A 16,570-nucleotide genomic window follows, 5' to 3' on the forward strand; every position below is an offset into this window, starting at 1 on the left:
AAACTGCTCACCCTTTCCATCCTTTGATGAGGACTGGTGTGTGTGCCCTTGACTTACCCTTCTTGAAGTCCACAGTCAATTCCTTGGTCTTACTGACATTGAGTACAAGGTTGTTGCTGTGACACCACTCAACCAGCTGACCTGTCTTGCTCCTGTATGCGTCTTTGTCACCATCTGAAATTCTGCCAATGGTTGTGTCAAGAGCAAACTTATAGATGACATTTGAGCTGTGCCTATCCACACAGTCATGGCTGAAGGGAGAGTGGAGCAATGGGCTAAGCATTCTTGAAGTGTGTAGAGTAGATTGTCAGCGAGATGTTATTTCTGATCCGTTTAGACTGTGGTCTCAAAATGAGGAACTCAAGGATCCAGTTGCAGAGAGAGGAACCCAGAAAGAAAGTTCATCAGCTTCCATGTCTGGGACCAAGAAGATTTTATAAGGTAAAATCTGAAATGCAAGGCCAGTCAACCATTCCCTGTAAAGTGCTTGTGTTAACTGTAGCCAAGTACAGAGGAACTAGAAGATAAGTACAGGTGAATGGAAAGTATAATCCAACAATGAATTTCTAAGAGTAATCTGATCTCAATTATTAGACCAGATGGGGGTGGTGGGGGTCAGAGTGGGGGGAGGGTATCCTTCTTTCCACTTAATAACGTGTTCATCTGTGCAAGGGAGTGGGATTGCAAGATTCCAGCAGAGTCTTTGAAATCTCATTTTTCTGGATTTTGCCAAAGATGATCATGTGTGTTGGTAAATTTTACCAAGCTAATCTTCTGGGGTCTCACTATCACACTTTAGGAGACACGTACTGTTGTGTGGCCCAGTGCAATGGGTGTAGGAGTCCCTGATTTATCATCATTCATATTGAAAGGCTATTCTGAAAGTAGAGTTAAAATGAAACTGAAATGAAAACAAGTTTAAAAAAACGATATGCATATATAAGGTTTTCAATCATTGATTGCATGTGAGGGAAGGAGAATATAAAGATACAGCAGCAGCAGTTTTCCAACTTGGCTTACTTCTTAGTAACCACTTTTCAGGAACATGCAACAAAACAGTTCAAATTATCATGTTATTTGGGAAAATAAAATGAATCTACATGTTTTACCATGATGTTGTTTATTCAGCACACAGACCCATTCATACTTGCTGAATTTATCTTGTGTTAAAGATGCCAAATTGAAAGGCATCAACTGAACTGTGAATGAATGCCAAGTAGGAGTAAAGGACATCAGGCTTACTGCTCTCACACTGTAATGTGTTCAGCTCAGTTACGACTGTACTTTGAACAACCGAGAAATTTTTTATTCATTTGGATGTTTATCACCTTTTTGAGTAAAGTTATTTAATTTAGCAAAACTATGACTAAAGAATTGGCTTAATTTACCTTGAATTAACTTTATGGGTTCACATTAAGCCATAGATTTCCTTCATTACATGCACCCCCACTATCATCCCCCCGCCCCCACTTACTATTCAGATCCTTCCGTTTCCATAGCTCTTCCTGTTACTTTTTAGATGATTTGTTTTGCAGAACCATCGAGCACAAAGGCACAGAAACAGCCCTTCAGCCCATCTAGTCTATGCTAAACTATTATTCTGCTAGTCCCATTGACCTATACCTGGACCATTGCCCTCCATACGTCATGGCAGTGTAGCAATTAGCGCAACGCAATTACAGCTCTGGGCATTGGAGTTCAGAGTCAAATTCTGATGTCACCTGTATGTCCTCCTTGTGGAATGCATGGGGTTTTCTCTGGATGCCCGGGTTGATTTCCTCCCAGAGTTAAAAGATGTACCAGTTAATGGGTTAATTGGTCATTGTAAATTGTCCTGTGATTAGCTTGGGGTAAAGAGGGGTTTGGGAGGTGGTTTGCTGGGCAGTGTGGCACAAAAGGCCAGAAAGGCTTGATACACGCTTTATCTCGATAAATATATAAATAAATACCTCTTCCATCCATGTACTCATCCAAACTTCTCTTAAATGAAAAAGGATCTAGAGCTTTCCCAGCGTATGTGACAAACAAACTCCTCCCTGGCTTCCAGCCAGCTACAGGTATTAACTGATGTTTCGATTACAAACTCTGTCACTGTCAGGCATGATGTCCTATTTATACCCCTGTCATTCATCCCTCCTGATTAGATAGTCCTCATCCATCAGGTGTAGGGCTCTCAGTATACTAGATGGACTTGTTAACTGTTGATTGCTTATTACCAAAATGGCTTCTCTGAAGTGTTATATTAAAATGGCTTCTCGTAATGTTAACTGCTGAGCAAGGGGCTCTCTGTAACTGCCATGTTTGAGTTATACAGGGAGATAATGGAAATTGTATTCATTTGTTAGCCAATGGAATTCATGTTCTGTTATCTTGTATATGTGTGCTGAGTTGAGGAGCGCGGGCTTTTTCGGGAGGCAAGCAGAGAGGACGGACGTGTGAGGAACAGATGGCGGTTCCGGGGCGGTGGACACCGGACCTCGGGGATTCGGAGGGTGGCCGGAGTCTCGGACGGACATTGTGGATGGAATCAGAGGCATGAGCTCCCACATATTAAAATATTATGTGCACAAGACTGATAAGTTACTTATGTGGCGCCTTTTCTTGTAGTTGTTTCTACTAACCCAACACCAAAAATTTGCTATAAAGTATAATTCTTTACTTGCACTTTGTATATTGTTTCATATTTGTGTCGTGGCTGATCATTGGGTGACTCACACCTTATCCGCACCAAAGCAATTGCACTGTTTGGCGGGGTTGACGGCTATTCACCCTAGGCAACGGGGGGCGGGGGGTCAGTGGAGCAAAGACTGTTACACAGGTTTCTGTTGTCCTACCTTGTTTACAATCAAATTTAAGTTTTTATTTAGAGCAAGACCTTTGTCTTTGTTAAAGTTTGTTTCCTTTAGTTTTATTTGAATGCTTCCTTCACCAGGTGGTCCTGAAAGCCATTGGTGCAGCACAGTAGTTTTGTGCCATTGAAATCAATTCTATGACCATTGTGAATGACTACAAGTTGAAAGAAATTATTCGGGCACTTCAAAGGGCCGATGGAAAAATCAGGAAACCTAACAACGAGGAGGAACCCATCGCTACCACCTGTCTTCCCTATATTTCCACAATTTCTGCAAGGATTGCCAGGATCCTGAAGAAATATCAGATTAATACCATCTACAAGCCCATAAGGAAGCTCAAATCACAGCTTATATGGGTCAAAGATGATGTGGAACTCAGGGTTCCCTGTGTATATCGGCCAGGCAGGACACGTGGTGGAAACCTGCATCAAGAAGCACAGGAGGTGCATCCATTTGAGTTACCTGGAGAAATCGGCGGTAGCAGGACATTGAAGGATTGACTTCAACGGCACAAAGCTACTGTGCCATCCCAATAGCTTTAGGGACCGCCTGGTGAAGGAAGCCATTGAAATAAAACTAGAGGAAAAGAATTTTAACAAGGACAAAGGTCTTGCTCTAAGTAAGAACAGGAATTTGATTTTACACAAGGTGGGACAGCGGAAGATTGATTGGATGAGGACTAACCAATAAGGAGGGATGGACAACGGGGGTATAAATACCACCGGACTAGACATGCCCAGTCATCAACCCCAATGAAGATGGCAGAGTTTGTTGATGCTACGTTGGTTAAAATAGATACCTGTACCCGACTAGAAGAGTTTATTCTCTTAAATGTTCAAATCAAACCTGCATCCACCACTTCTGTTGGCAACTCATTCCACACTTCCACCACCCTCTGAATGAAGAAGTTCTCCCTCATGTTCCCCTTAAGTATTTCACCTTTCACCTATGACCTGTCTTTAGTTTTCTGCTGTCATGAATCTACATCCTTTTTGAATTATGTTGAGAAAGACTGGAGGGCGACCTAACCAGAACTGTACCTGACAATCTCATCTGATTTACTTACTGGAAGTATATTGGCACTGAATGTTGTTTTGTGCTCAACTGTCATCAAAGTGAAGGGGAAGTTTCGATGACTTTATAACTATGTCATGCTTAATAAATTATGTTGTGTTTTGTTACAAACTGAAGTTACTCTGCAGATAAAAACTATACAGCCAATTTGTTCTTTGGAAGTAAGATAGAGTATTGGATCCAACTTGGCACTTTCTATGATGTTCCTAAAAATCTCATTTTAGCAAACTTCATGAGACTGAGAAAGCATGTTTTACAGCAATTCAACTTTGCTGAACGAAAATAACAAAAATAATTGCTGAAATTTCATATAGTTCTGCTGCACTTGGGAATGTTGATTCTGAGATTAGCTGTGCAAACATTACATCAAATAGGTCCAGGACATTTTATTGACTCCATTCCGAATTAATTGTAGTGGAACATAGCGTTAGTGAATAAACTGCCATCTCATGTTTGATAAGGCTTTTATTTAGACATATAATATTCAAGAAAAAGTACAAAGTTTCACATAAAACCTAGGTACAAAATCTTGCTATAGCTACTGTTACTAATAATCCTGCTTTCATTGTTATTAAAGTTTTACTTTTAGCCCTTTTTATTTCATTGTTTTGAGGAGCTTGTATTTTTTACCTTCAATGACAGATTAATTAGCTTCGTGTTCCAATCCAATTTCTGTGTGAGATTAATGGAATAACAATATTTTTTTGGATTGTTTTGATCCTTTTTCTATCACCACATTTTCCAATATTTGTGTGGTACTATCCTATTTTGGTTTAAATGTCAAGCAAAATGCACAGGAAACAAAGTTGCTCTTTAGTGTAAGTGGATCGCATCAGTGGTGATTGGTGTGCGCTGATAAAGATTTTGAAATTTGGCAAAGTAACAAGCAGAAGTACACTTAATCATCCTTATCCTTGGCACCATGTTTCAGAATGCGAGTGAACTCCACATAGTTGAAATTGCTTTTCTTGTCAATTGGTGCTTCTCGGAAAAGTTCATCGACTTCTTCGTCTGTGAACCTATCACCCATGGTAGTCAGAAGTTCCCGCAGGTGGTCTTCATGGATGAAACCTGAGGGAAATGGAACATGCTTAGACATTGTAGTTTTATTATTTGTTCAATTACTGGTACAATTTCCTTAATTATATCAATGAACACATTTCCTGTCTGACTTTGTAAAAATCCAGATTGCTATCTCCAAGTTTAGAAAGTTGTAGCAGAGCACTAGATACAGTTAACTAAACTTTATATTGTGAAGTTAGTATAACTAGAGAGAGGTTCTTGGGAAACTGAAAGGTCTGAAGATCGATAAGTCACCTGGACCAGATGGTGTACACCCCAGGGTTCTGAAAGGCGAGGCTGAAGTGATCGTGGAGGCGTTAGTAATGATCTTTCACAAATCACTAGATTCCTGAATGGTTCCCAAAGACTGGAAAGTTGCAAATGTCTCTCCACTCTTCAAGAAGGGAGACAGAGAGGAGAAAAAAAATATAGGCCAGTTAGTCTGAACTCAGTGGTTGTGAAGATGTTGGAGTTCATAATTAAGGGTACTTGAAGGCACGTGATGAAATAGGCCATTGTCAGAATGATTTCCTCAAGGGAAAATCTTGCCTGACTAAGCTGTTGGAATTCTTTGAAGAAATAACAAGCAGGATACACAAAGGAGGATCAGTTGATGTTGTGTTTTTGGATTTTCAGAAGGCCTTTGACAAGGTGCCACACACGAGGCTTCTGAACAAGTTATGGGTCTATGGTATTACAGGAGAGATTCTAGTATGAATAAAGCAGTGGTTCATTGGCAGGAAGCAAAGAGTGGGAATAAAAGGAGCCTTTTCTGACTGGCTGCCGTTGACTAGTGGTGATCTACAGGGGCCTGTGTTGGGACTGATTCTTTTTACGTTATATGTCCATGATTTGGGTGATGGGATTGATGGCTTTGTTGCAAAATTTTCAGATGTTACGAAGATGATATATGGAGGGGCAGGCAGTTTTGGGGAAGTAGAGAGGCTACAGAAGGACTTAGACAGATTAGGAGAATGGGTAAAGAAATGGTAGATGGAATACAGTATCAGGAAGTATATTGTTATGCACTTTGGAAGAAGAAATGAAAGGCTTGACTATTTTCTAATGGAGAGAAAATACAAAAGCTGAGATGCAAAGGGACTTGGGAGTCCTTGTGCAGGATTCCCTAAAGGTTAGCTTGCAGGTTGAGTTTGTGGTGACAAAGGCAAACACAATGTTTGCATTCGTTTCAAGAGGACTAGAATATAAAAGCAAGAATGTAAAGTCGAAACTTCATAAAGCATTGGTGAGGCCTCACTTGGAGAACTGTGTGCAGTTTTGAGCCCCTTATCTTAGAAAGTATGTGCTAAAACTGGAGAGGGTTCAAAGGAGGTTCATGAAAATGATTCCTGGATTGAATGGCTTGTCATATGAAGAGCGTTTGATGCCTCTGTATTCACTAGAATTCAGAAGAATGAGGGGTAACCTCATTAAAATCTATCAAATGATGAAAGGCCTTGATAGAGTGGATGTGCAGAGGATGTTTCCTGTTGTGGGAGAATCTAAGACCAAGAGAACACAACCTCTGAATCGAGGGGCGTCCTTTTAGAATGGAGATGAGGAGGAATTCCTTTAGCCAGAGAGTGGGGAATCTGTGGAATCCTTTGCCACAGGCAGATGTGGAGTCCAAGTCTTTATGTATGTTTAAGGCAGAGGGTGATAGATTCTTGATTGGCCATGGGGAGAAGGCAGGAGATTGGGGCTAAGAGGAAAATTTTATCAGCCATAATGAAATGGTGGAGCAGATGTGAAGGGCCAAATGGCCTAATTCTGCTCCTATATCTCAAGGTCTTGTGGTCCATACAGTTGCCTAATTTTTAGACCATGAGAAAAGTTCATGTAGATTTTATGAACTGCAGATACAGAATTATCAATGTCAAATTTTGTTCACATGATCTACCAGAGAGGAATGGAGAGAGAGCTATAAAATAGAAAATAGAACCACGCCTATAGGTTTTCCTCCCTTCACAAACAGGAGAAAATCTGCAGATGCTGGAAATCCAAGCAACACACACAAAATACTGCAGGAACTCAGCAGGCCAGGCAGCATCTTTGGAAAAGAGTAAACAGTTGACGTTTTTGGCCAAGACCCTTCATCAGGATTGCCCTCTTTTACTCTTTACCATAGATGATGCTTGACCTGCTGCTTTCCTCCCTTGGCCAGATAGGCAGGTATTCTTCCCGCTGAGGAGGCACAGTAGCGTAGCGGTTACTACAACGCTTTACAGTACCAGCAACCCCCACTCAATTCCCGCTGCTGTCTGTAAGGAGTTTGTATGGTCTCTCTGTGACTGCGTGTTACCTCTGGATGCTCCAGTTTCCTTGCACAGTCCAAAGATGAACTGTTTGGTAGGTTAATTGGTGACTGTAAATCTACCTGTGATTAGGATAGGATTAAATCAGGGGATTGCTGGGTGATGCAGCTTGAAGGGCCGAGAAGGCTTAGCCCACGCTGCATCTCAATAAATAAACAAATAAATAAACAAACAAATGAACAAATAAATAAATAAATAAATAAATCTGAGGTATTATGTTTAGTTAAATATTGTTGTCCTGGGATTCCTTGTAATGAATGCCAAGGGACTACTCAGGTTTGAAAGCTATTAGAGTTAAGCAAGAACTTCACAGAACTTGAGGCTCACATAGATGTATTTCCTGTAAATGAAGCTAGGTGAATCTAACCCTCACCCTATTTCATTCTACTCAAACCTACCTCCTTCCCATCCAACCCCAGTTTTTACCTCAGGATGCAAAAGTACGGAAGCTAACTGTAGTTTTCTTATCATCCTCCAAGTGAGATGGAGTCAGGCAACAAGAGACTGTAAATCAAAGCTGAAGTGCTTTTGTTCTCTAAAGAGACAGTCAGTAAACATGCACTGAACTACAGGGAGAGGATTCAATTCTTTATCTTGCCAAAGACTGTTTTCCTTTAGATCAGATAGAAACATTACATGCAAATGATACTTTGTCTAAGATTTACTTTTCAAAAATGTGGAATCTGCTGTTAGTAGACTACAAAGAAAAAAGAGTCATTTCTTCTTTTTCTGTTACAGAACTTACCATGATTTTAAAAAGTAATTGGTTTTAGGATTCCCTGAAATTGTGGAATGTGCCTTTACTCACATTGTGTGAAGCACCTTAGGGGTCTTTGCTAAACTCTAACTCCCCTCATCCTTGTCTCTAAACCTGTAATTCCCCTCTCTGTCTCCAAGACCATCCCTACAAACATAAAAACAAACAATGCAATCTGAGCCTTGACATTGGTGGATATCTTAGCTTGGCATGATCTTGAGTGGAAGACACCTCAAATCTCCCTAGTTTCTGGCAGTCACCCCTGAAATCTCTCTACCACACACGTGGTAATTTACAACAGCCAATAAACCTACAAACCTACATGATGGAGGTAATTTGAGTACCTGACTTAAACTCACATAGTCACAGGGAGAAACTCTACAGCAATGGAGATTGGGATTGAATACAGGATGCAGGAGATGTCAGGTCTATTCATGATTCTACTATGCAGTTAGAATGCTTCTTTTTATGCTTTTGCAATAAATTCTTGAGATTACTCAATCTTATAAAAACCAGGTTACCTGTTCCTTCTTCATCAAAACAAGCAAAAGCATTTCGAATGACATCCTCTGGATCTGTTCCATTTAGTTTCTCACCAAACATGGTGAGGAACATGGTAAAGTTAATGGGTCCTGGAGCCTCACTCATCATCCCTTCGAGGTAGTCATCTGATGGGTTCTTTCCTGAACACAAGAGTTCAAAGTTGAAAGTAAGCCGCATGCAATACTTTGCTGAAGACTGAGTCACCCATAAAAGGCACTTGAGGAGGAAAATGTAGCAAAGCAGCTGCTTTATATGGATCTCTTTCAAAAATTAGCAAAGAGAATATTTTTGCTCAGCTTTTCTGTGTTATATTTATATAAAGTTAGTTTCTATCCCAGAGCTGTGGCCCCCATCACACCACTCCCACAGAACAATGACTGAAACTGTGAGCATACACATGCACACTCAAGGACTCAAACACTTGCACTAATGGCACTTTGTGCATTACTGTGACATTCTGGTGCTGCTGCAACTTAATTTCTGCTACTTATCTATTTAATACTGTTTTTCTATTACTGTCTTGTTTTTATCTACTGCTTTACTTAATTGCCTGAGAGGAAGCCAAAGAGAGTTTCATTGTACTTATGTATAATGACAATAAAGATCATTCAGTTCAATTCATATTTGACAATTATTTGATAGAATAGGTTTGATCATCTTCCGTTTGGAGATCATTTGTCACCTGTACACTTGACAGTGGTGTGAATCTGGGCCCAGTCTTCACGAGGAGGCTGGCCCTCTGGTCACTGGTATAGCAGCGTAGTGGCCCGGTTACACAGAGCAGCATGAGAATCAGTGAGGCCCTGCATGAAGACTCATCGACCGTCAAAACTACCACTCAAGTTAAATTGTAGAATTAAATTAAATTATCTCTAATTCCTTAGGAGTTTGCGAAGATTCTGCATGGCACTGGAAACTTTGACAAACTTCGTTAGCTACGTGGTGGAGAGTATATTGATTGGGTGCATCACAGCCTGGTATGGAAACACAAATGCCCTTGAATGGAAAATCCTACAAAAAGTAGTGAATATGGTCAGTCCATCACCGGTAAAGCCCTCTCCACCACGGAGCACATCTACACAGAGTGCTGTTGCAGGAAGGCAGCATCCATCATCAGGAACACCCACCACCCAGGTCATGCTGTCTTCTCAATGTTGCCATCAGGAAGAAGGTATAGGGCCTCACACCACCAGCTTCAGGAACAGTTACTACCCCATCAACCATCACGCTCTTGAACTAAAGGGAATAACTTCACTCAACTTCACTTGCCCCATCACTGAAATGTTCCCAGAACCTATGGACTCAATTTCAAGGACCCTTCATCTCATGTTTTCAATATTTATTGCTTATTTATATATTATTATTATTATTGTTTTCTTTTTGGATTTGCACAGTTTGTTGTCTCTTTCACACTGATTGAACACCCAGTTTGGTGAGGTCCTTTATTGATCCTGTTATGGTTATTATTCTATTATGGATTTTATTGAGTATGCCTGCGAGAAAATGAATCTCATGATTGTATATGGTGACAAATATATTTTGAAAATATATTTACTTTGAACTTTGAAATTGGATTATTCTGATTTTCATAAACATTCAAAATCACTCAATATCTGCTAAAAGAAGCCAAAATAAAAAGTGAAAAAAAACATATTGAAATACTTAAAATACCCTCAGACTTAGACATTCTTATATTCTCACTATCAGATGCAGACTCACAGTCATTAAGTGCATTAAATAATCTACCTTATCTTACATTTTCCTAGTAGCTGATTTCTCCCATTGATTTCAATGGGCTTGCTGATTTTGGACCAGGTTAATCTAGTGTGGGCTCACTGGCGCAATTCCCGGTCAGAGAACTGGGCTATTGGAGCAACCTGTGCTGCTCCAGTGGGGTCCATGAGGAGTTAACAAGTGCACCATAAGTTCTGGTGGCTGGTACGCTGCTCAGCTGATGGTAATATCACAGCTTCTTTCCATATTAGTTGGGTTATGGGTATGTTTGCCAGCAGGTCCAAGCATGTGTCTGTGGAATGTTTTTCACTGATGTATTGTACATCTAGTGGCCACTTTATTAGATTACAAGAACACTCAGTCCTTGTTTATTGTCATTTAGAAATGCATGCATGCATTAAGAAATGATACAATGTTCCTCCAGAGTGATATCACAGAAAAACAGGACAAACCGAAGACTAACACTGACAGAACCACATAATTATATAGTTACAACAGTGCAAAGCAATACCATAATTTGATAAAGAACAGATCATGGGTACGGTAAAAAAAAGTCTCAAAGTCCCCGATCGACTCCCAAGTCCCCGATAGCAGGCGGCAAAGGGAGAAACTCCATGCCATAAACCTCCAGGCACCGACAACTGCCAATGCATTGGAAGCACCTGACCCCAGCCGACACTGAGTCCATCCGTCCGAAAACTTTGAGCCTCTGACCAGCCCCTTCAATACAGCCTCCCGAGTGCTATCCTCTGCTGAGCACCTTCGACCTCACCCCGGCCACCGAAACAAGCAAAGCCGAGGATTCGGGGCCTTCTCCTCCGGAGATTCCAGACCACACTTTGCTCATGTGACGAAAGAGGGTTACAAAAAGTACACATAGCCTAAGATGTTAACTGTCCTGTGCTGGTACCAGTGGGATCAGCAATTGATCTGCCACCTGTCTTCAGGAGAAAGAGAGATAAGGAAAACAATGGAGCAGCATTTGGAAATGTTAATGAAGAGACGAGAGGGTTTAACGGAAGGAGACACCGGTCTGAGAACTGTCAAGATCGGCTCCTTTTTGAACCCTGAACTGTTTGAAGTGTGATGGACAGGTGATACCCCAGCAGGGGGATAAAAAGGGACAGGTTCGCTAAGGCAGGACACACATGACACCACGAGGTAACGAGACCCTGGAAGCGGTGTGCCTCCCACAAGTCAGTGGGAGTTTTTGGAGGGCTGGTCGTGGGACCAAGCCATAGACGCACAGGGTAGAAAGTTACGATCAGCGGGAACCTGGTATGTGTCCGCCCTTGCCTGGGTGCAAGGTTCACTGCAGAGGAACGATCGTATCTGAAACGGAGGGGTCACAGTTGGTGACCTCAGAAGACATTACAAAGGGCTCGCCCGAAAGCTGACTGTGAGGAATATCGAAGGTCTGTTTGGAATCCGATTTGAATATTCATTTGCTCTCTCTCCCACGGCACAGCAGTGATTACTGTGAACTGAACTGAACTCAAGTGAACTGAACTTTGCGTCACTTTGAAACTGGTCATCTACCCCTAGATGAAGATAGAGCTTGATTGATCCTATTATCCTAGTTCTGTGGACATGTGTGTTTATCATTGCTGAACTGTTGCAATTATTATTCTTTCGATTAGAGTACTGTGTTGCTTATTTCTTTAATAAAACTTTCTTAGTTCCAGTGATTCAGACTCCAACTGAGTGATCCATTTCTGCTGGTTTGGCAACCCAGTTACGGGGTACGTAACACTCATTAATGCAAATATCTAATCAGCCAATCATATGACAGCAACTCAATACATAAAAGCATGTAGACACAGTCAAGAGATTCGGTTGTTGTTCAGACCAAACATCAGAATAGTAGAAGGAATGTGATCTAAGTGACTTTTATTGTGGAATGATTGTTGGTGCCAGATGGGGTGGTTTGAGTATCTCAGAAACTGCTGATGTCCTGAGATTTTTGCACACAACAGTCTCTAATGTTTACAGAGAATGGTGCGATAAATTAAAAAAAAGTCCAGTGAGTGGCGATTCTATGAGTGAATGGCCAGACTTGTACAAGCTGACAGGAAGTTGAAAGTAACTCAGACAGCCACTCACTTGCAGAAGATAGTGGTGTGTGGAAGAGCATCTCTGAATGCACATGTTGAAATTTGAAGTGGATGGGCTATAGCAGAAGTCCACAAAACATACAGAAATATACTCAGTTGCCACTTTAGGTACCTCCTGTGCCTGGTAAAGTGGCCACTGAGTGCATATTATACAAACAGTTCGACATTAGAGAGTCTGAAGCTCTAATGTTGACTAATAAATGCGATTTTCAGGTCCTCTGAAAGCCACGTTAATTTTAGATGATATTTAACAACTTTACCGAGAGAAGCCAACATGTCATGAAGATCTTCCTTGTCAATGAAGCCATCACGGTTTTGGTCTATCATGTTGAAAGCCTCTTTGAATTCCTGGATCTGAGACTGGTCGAACATTGCAAACACATTGGAAGTCGCACGCTGGGGGCGCTTCTTTGCAGTCTTTGCCTTTGCTCTTTTGCTGGACATTTTGGTACCCTAGTGGTCTGGCGGATAGAGAACAGAAAATATAAAAAGTTTACTTAAGGAATATCAGTGGCTGGCTGTATGTCATTCTGGATTCATATTTTAGTAAGTCTGAAGCCCTTGAATTTTTGAGAAAATCACAGAACCCCTAAAAAGAGTTAAATCTACTTTTCTTTTACATAGCCACATATCCTAGAAGTAATTACTTGGATTAATCTCTTAACTTGGGAAACGGTCCAAAGCTCAGTACATAGTTGAGTAACGCTTACCATATTAAAATACCATAAATAGGTTCTGTTTCCACAGAAACTCAGGTTTTAGCTGGAGGTAATACAGCTATTTCATTTTAAAATCATCTTAAAACTCTTCAATTACCAAAGGTACAGTATGTTCACTTTTAAAAGTCACACTTCTCTTTTAATTATTTGGGGCAGCACGGTAGCGTAGTGGTTAGTATTTGTGACCCAAGTTCAATTCCGGCCGCACCTGCAAGGATTTTGTATTGTCACCCTGTGACCATGTGGGTTTCCTCCAGGTGCTCTGGTTTCCTCCCACAGTCCAAAGATGTATTGGCTGGTAGGCTAAGTGGTCATTATAAATTGTCTGTGATAAGGCTGTGATGAATCAGGGGGTTGCTGGGTGGAGCAGCTCGTAGGGCTGGAAGGGCCTATTCCGTGCTGTATCTCAATAAATAAATAAAAAATGATCTTGGAAAGCTGAATTTTTGAAGTGGGAGTACATATATTTTTAAAATATGCTGATTTGCTTCTCCATCCCAGTTCTATTAGAGCTGAAATAATCCAATCCAAATTTTATTTTCTGCTATTTAATGAGCAACGTTGTAAAGGTTTAAGTTAATTTTGTGTTTAAGGTAACAATTTTGAGAGCATCTGTTTGAGCCCATTTGAAAAACTTAATTGCAATTATAATGAAATGACTCTAAATTTTATTCCACTATTTTGTTGTTCGAATTTATGTAGAGCATTGTAAAACTTAACAGTCTCTGAAATTACATGCCATGAGTGGCTCTTCCCTTGTACGCAGATTTATATTTTATTATTCATAGGGGACACATTTCATTTTGTACTTTTGTTTCCTGGATGGCCTAAAGCTAAAAGCTGTGAACCATTCTCCTTGGCAAGATACCAGATTTGATCTCTAGGTTTGAATGGTGTTAGCCGATGAGGTAGAGGAAAAGGGCTACTAAAGGAATGTAGCAGTCCTGTGTAAGGAAGGGAAAGTTTCTCCAGTGCCTTCTGACTGCGAGGCATTGCAGCAGGTTAGGACAGGAATATGCTTGACTGTGCTAGGGTCTAGTTACAAGAGCTGAGCTTGCTGGGGCCTAATTATACATGTCAGATTCAGTAATCTAGTTAAACTTTCAAGTTTGGTTTGGGTTAGGTCTCTGTACTTGATCCAGGTGAGGGAGATTTGTTTAAATATCACCGCATGTACCCGCTGTCCTTAATCAATATTTAGTGTTTCAAGCTAAAACAAATTAAGATAATACTTAAATTTGTTGCATTTACAGCAAATATTAGATTGGGGTGAAATTATAGATCTTCAAGCTTAGATTCCATCGTTAGATTCTGCTTTGAGCATAATCGCAAGCAGACCTTTCGACTTTAAGCTTCCCTTCACAACTTCAGTGAGCATATGCAATAGATAATATAGGTCCCCCATTGAAAGATAACCTCTTATGAAGAAACAACGTGTCAGGAAGGGTGTAAAAAGGACTTTATCGGAGAGATTAAAATTCTGAGTTAAAAGAACAACAATTACATGATAATTGTCCATTTGAGGAATTTTCCCTGTTTTATAAATTTCAGTTACTTTTCAAGTAGTGTTTTTAAAAGTGGTTTAAAAATAGCAACTTACAGGAAATGGGACAGTTCCGCACGCTTCACTTTTTTGGCTCTGGTTTTAATTAGTCTCTCGTTGGAAGCACAAGAAAGGAGTGGAATTCAAATTGTACTGAGCCAATGTGTCCTTTATTGCCTTTGTTACTTGTTGCTTTGCCACTTCATTTGAAATGATTTTGAATTGTGTTTATTAAGGTCAGTCATTCCATTTTGCAGTGCTCTACAATCACTCCTACCCAACTCCCCAAGAAAAAAAATCCATTAGTCTCCTTCTGCAGTTTTACTCCCTAATTTTGTTTTTTTTTAAACTAAATGTAATGACTTATATTGAGATAAAATCTGAGTTTGTCAGAAATGTTCAGGAGGTAAAGCATCATCTGTGGCGAGAGAGAGAGAGAGAGAGAGACAGAATCACATTTTTGTTGATTGCTTCCATCAGAACAAATGAAGAGCCATCAGCTTGAAATCAGCCTGCTTCTTCCACCACAGCCTGACATGCTGAATATTTCCAACATTTTCTGTTTTTAATTTCAGATACCCAGCAGCTGCAGGGTTTGCTTTTTGAGTTACACTATGATATGATTTCCTTGCTTCCAGCAGCTCCCCTCTTATCCTTGATTCTGGTCTGACAAACATTGAGACTTTTCTTTAGCTGCCTGGGCCAATTTCCTCCCTTCCTCTTGTCCATCAGGCCAGTCTTCGTCTGTTGTCCATGTTGTCCTACTCCTGAATTCATATCTTTTTTATAAATTCATTTTAAATTTCTGTCATTCTCCGTGAGATCATCCTGTCCTTCAGAGCCATCTTTCATTCACTTGCTTCTATTATAACTAAACTGTTGGCAACTCAGCTGTCCTCTTGGTTGATTGATGATGTTAATGGTTCACACTACCTACACCTCAAATTACAAATCTGTTGTCACCATCTTTTCCTTTAGAAGCACATCATTTTGACTTCAAATTACTGCCAATCTTACCCAAAGCAACATGGTAGTGTAGTGGTTAGCGTAACTCTGTTACAGCACCAGCTGTAAGATCAGGGTTTGATTCCTGCTGCTGTCTGTAAAGAATTTATATGTTCTCTCTATGACCGCGTGCGTCTCCTTCAGGTTCTCCAGTTTGCTTCCGCATCCCCAAGATGCATGGTTAGGGTTAGTGAGCTATAGGCATGTTATGTTGGGACCAGAAGCATGGCAACACTTGCTGGCTGCGCAGCACAATCCTTGTTGATTTGATGCAAGCAACACATTTCACTGTATGTTTTGTTGTACATGTGGCAAACAAAGTCTCTGAGAATGTTGCATCCTTTACGCATTCTTATCTTTCCCACAATTTTATGATTATGTATCTTCATCCTAGTATCCTATATGGTCAAACTAAAGAGTACCACAAATATATATCTCAAATGATAAGCTTTGCAATTTTCTCAGTGAAAAATTATCCCCTCTTATCCTTCTCAACCTCTGTGAAGTCTTTTGCACCAGTGAGCATTTCATCTTCATGTATGATTGGAATTAATGGTGCAAAACTATGGGAGGGAGTTGTGCTATTAATCAGGGCAATATCACAACTGCACTCAGAATGGACATAATGGAGAAGGTCATCCACTGTGTCTTTATGAGCAGAACTCAATAATAAGAAAGGTGCAATCATTCTGTTGGATTATACAACAGATGCCCCGATAGGTACCAAGATATTGAGGTACATGAAGGCTGATTAAGGAAAGATGTAGTGGGTGATTTCAACTTCCCTAATACAGACTGGGACCTCCTAGTGCAAAAGGTTTAGATGGGGCAGAATATGTTAGGTGCATTGAC

At 40.5% G+C, this 16,570-nt stretch overlaps 1 protein-coding gene across 1 annotated transcript in view; it reads right to left on the reverse strand.

The window, feature by feature from the left end:
• Positions 1 to 4,373: 4,373 nt before the first annotated feature.
• The window catches only part of LOC140187107 (myosin regulatory light polypeptide 9), a 30,700-nt gene continuing 18,503 nt past the window's right edge, over positions 4,374 to 16,570 (reverse strand). The window contains exons 2-4 of the mRNA XM_072242064.1: positions 12,712 to 12,912; positions 8,582 to 8,743; positions 4,374 to 4,997 (exon numbers count right to left, since the gene is read on the reverse strand). Coding sequence (XP_072098165.1) covers positions 4,825 to 4,997; positions 8,582 to 8,743; positions 12,712 to 12,895 — 519 coding nt within the window. The 5' untranslated portion in view covers positions 12,896 to 12,912 and the 3' untranslated portion in view covers positions 4,374 to 4,824. The remainder of the gene's footprint in view (positions 4,998 to 8,581; positions 8,744 to 12,711; positions 12,913 to 16,570) is intronic.

Source organism: Mobula birostris, chromosome 2 (assembly GCF_030028105.1).
Source record: "Mobula birostris isolate sMobBir1 chromosome 2, sMobBir1.hap1, whole genome shotgun sequence".
In the NCBI taxonomy this organism is placed as follows: domain Eukaryota; kingdom Metazoa; phylum Chordata; class Chondrichthyes; order Myliobatiformes; family Myliobatidae; genus Mobula; species Mobula birostris.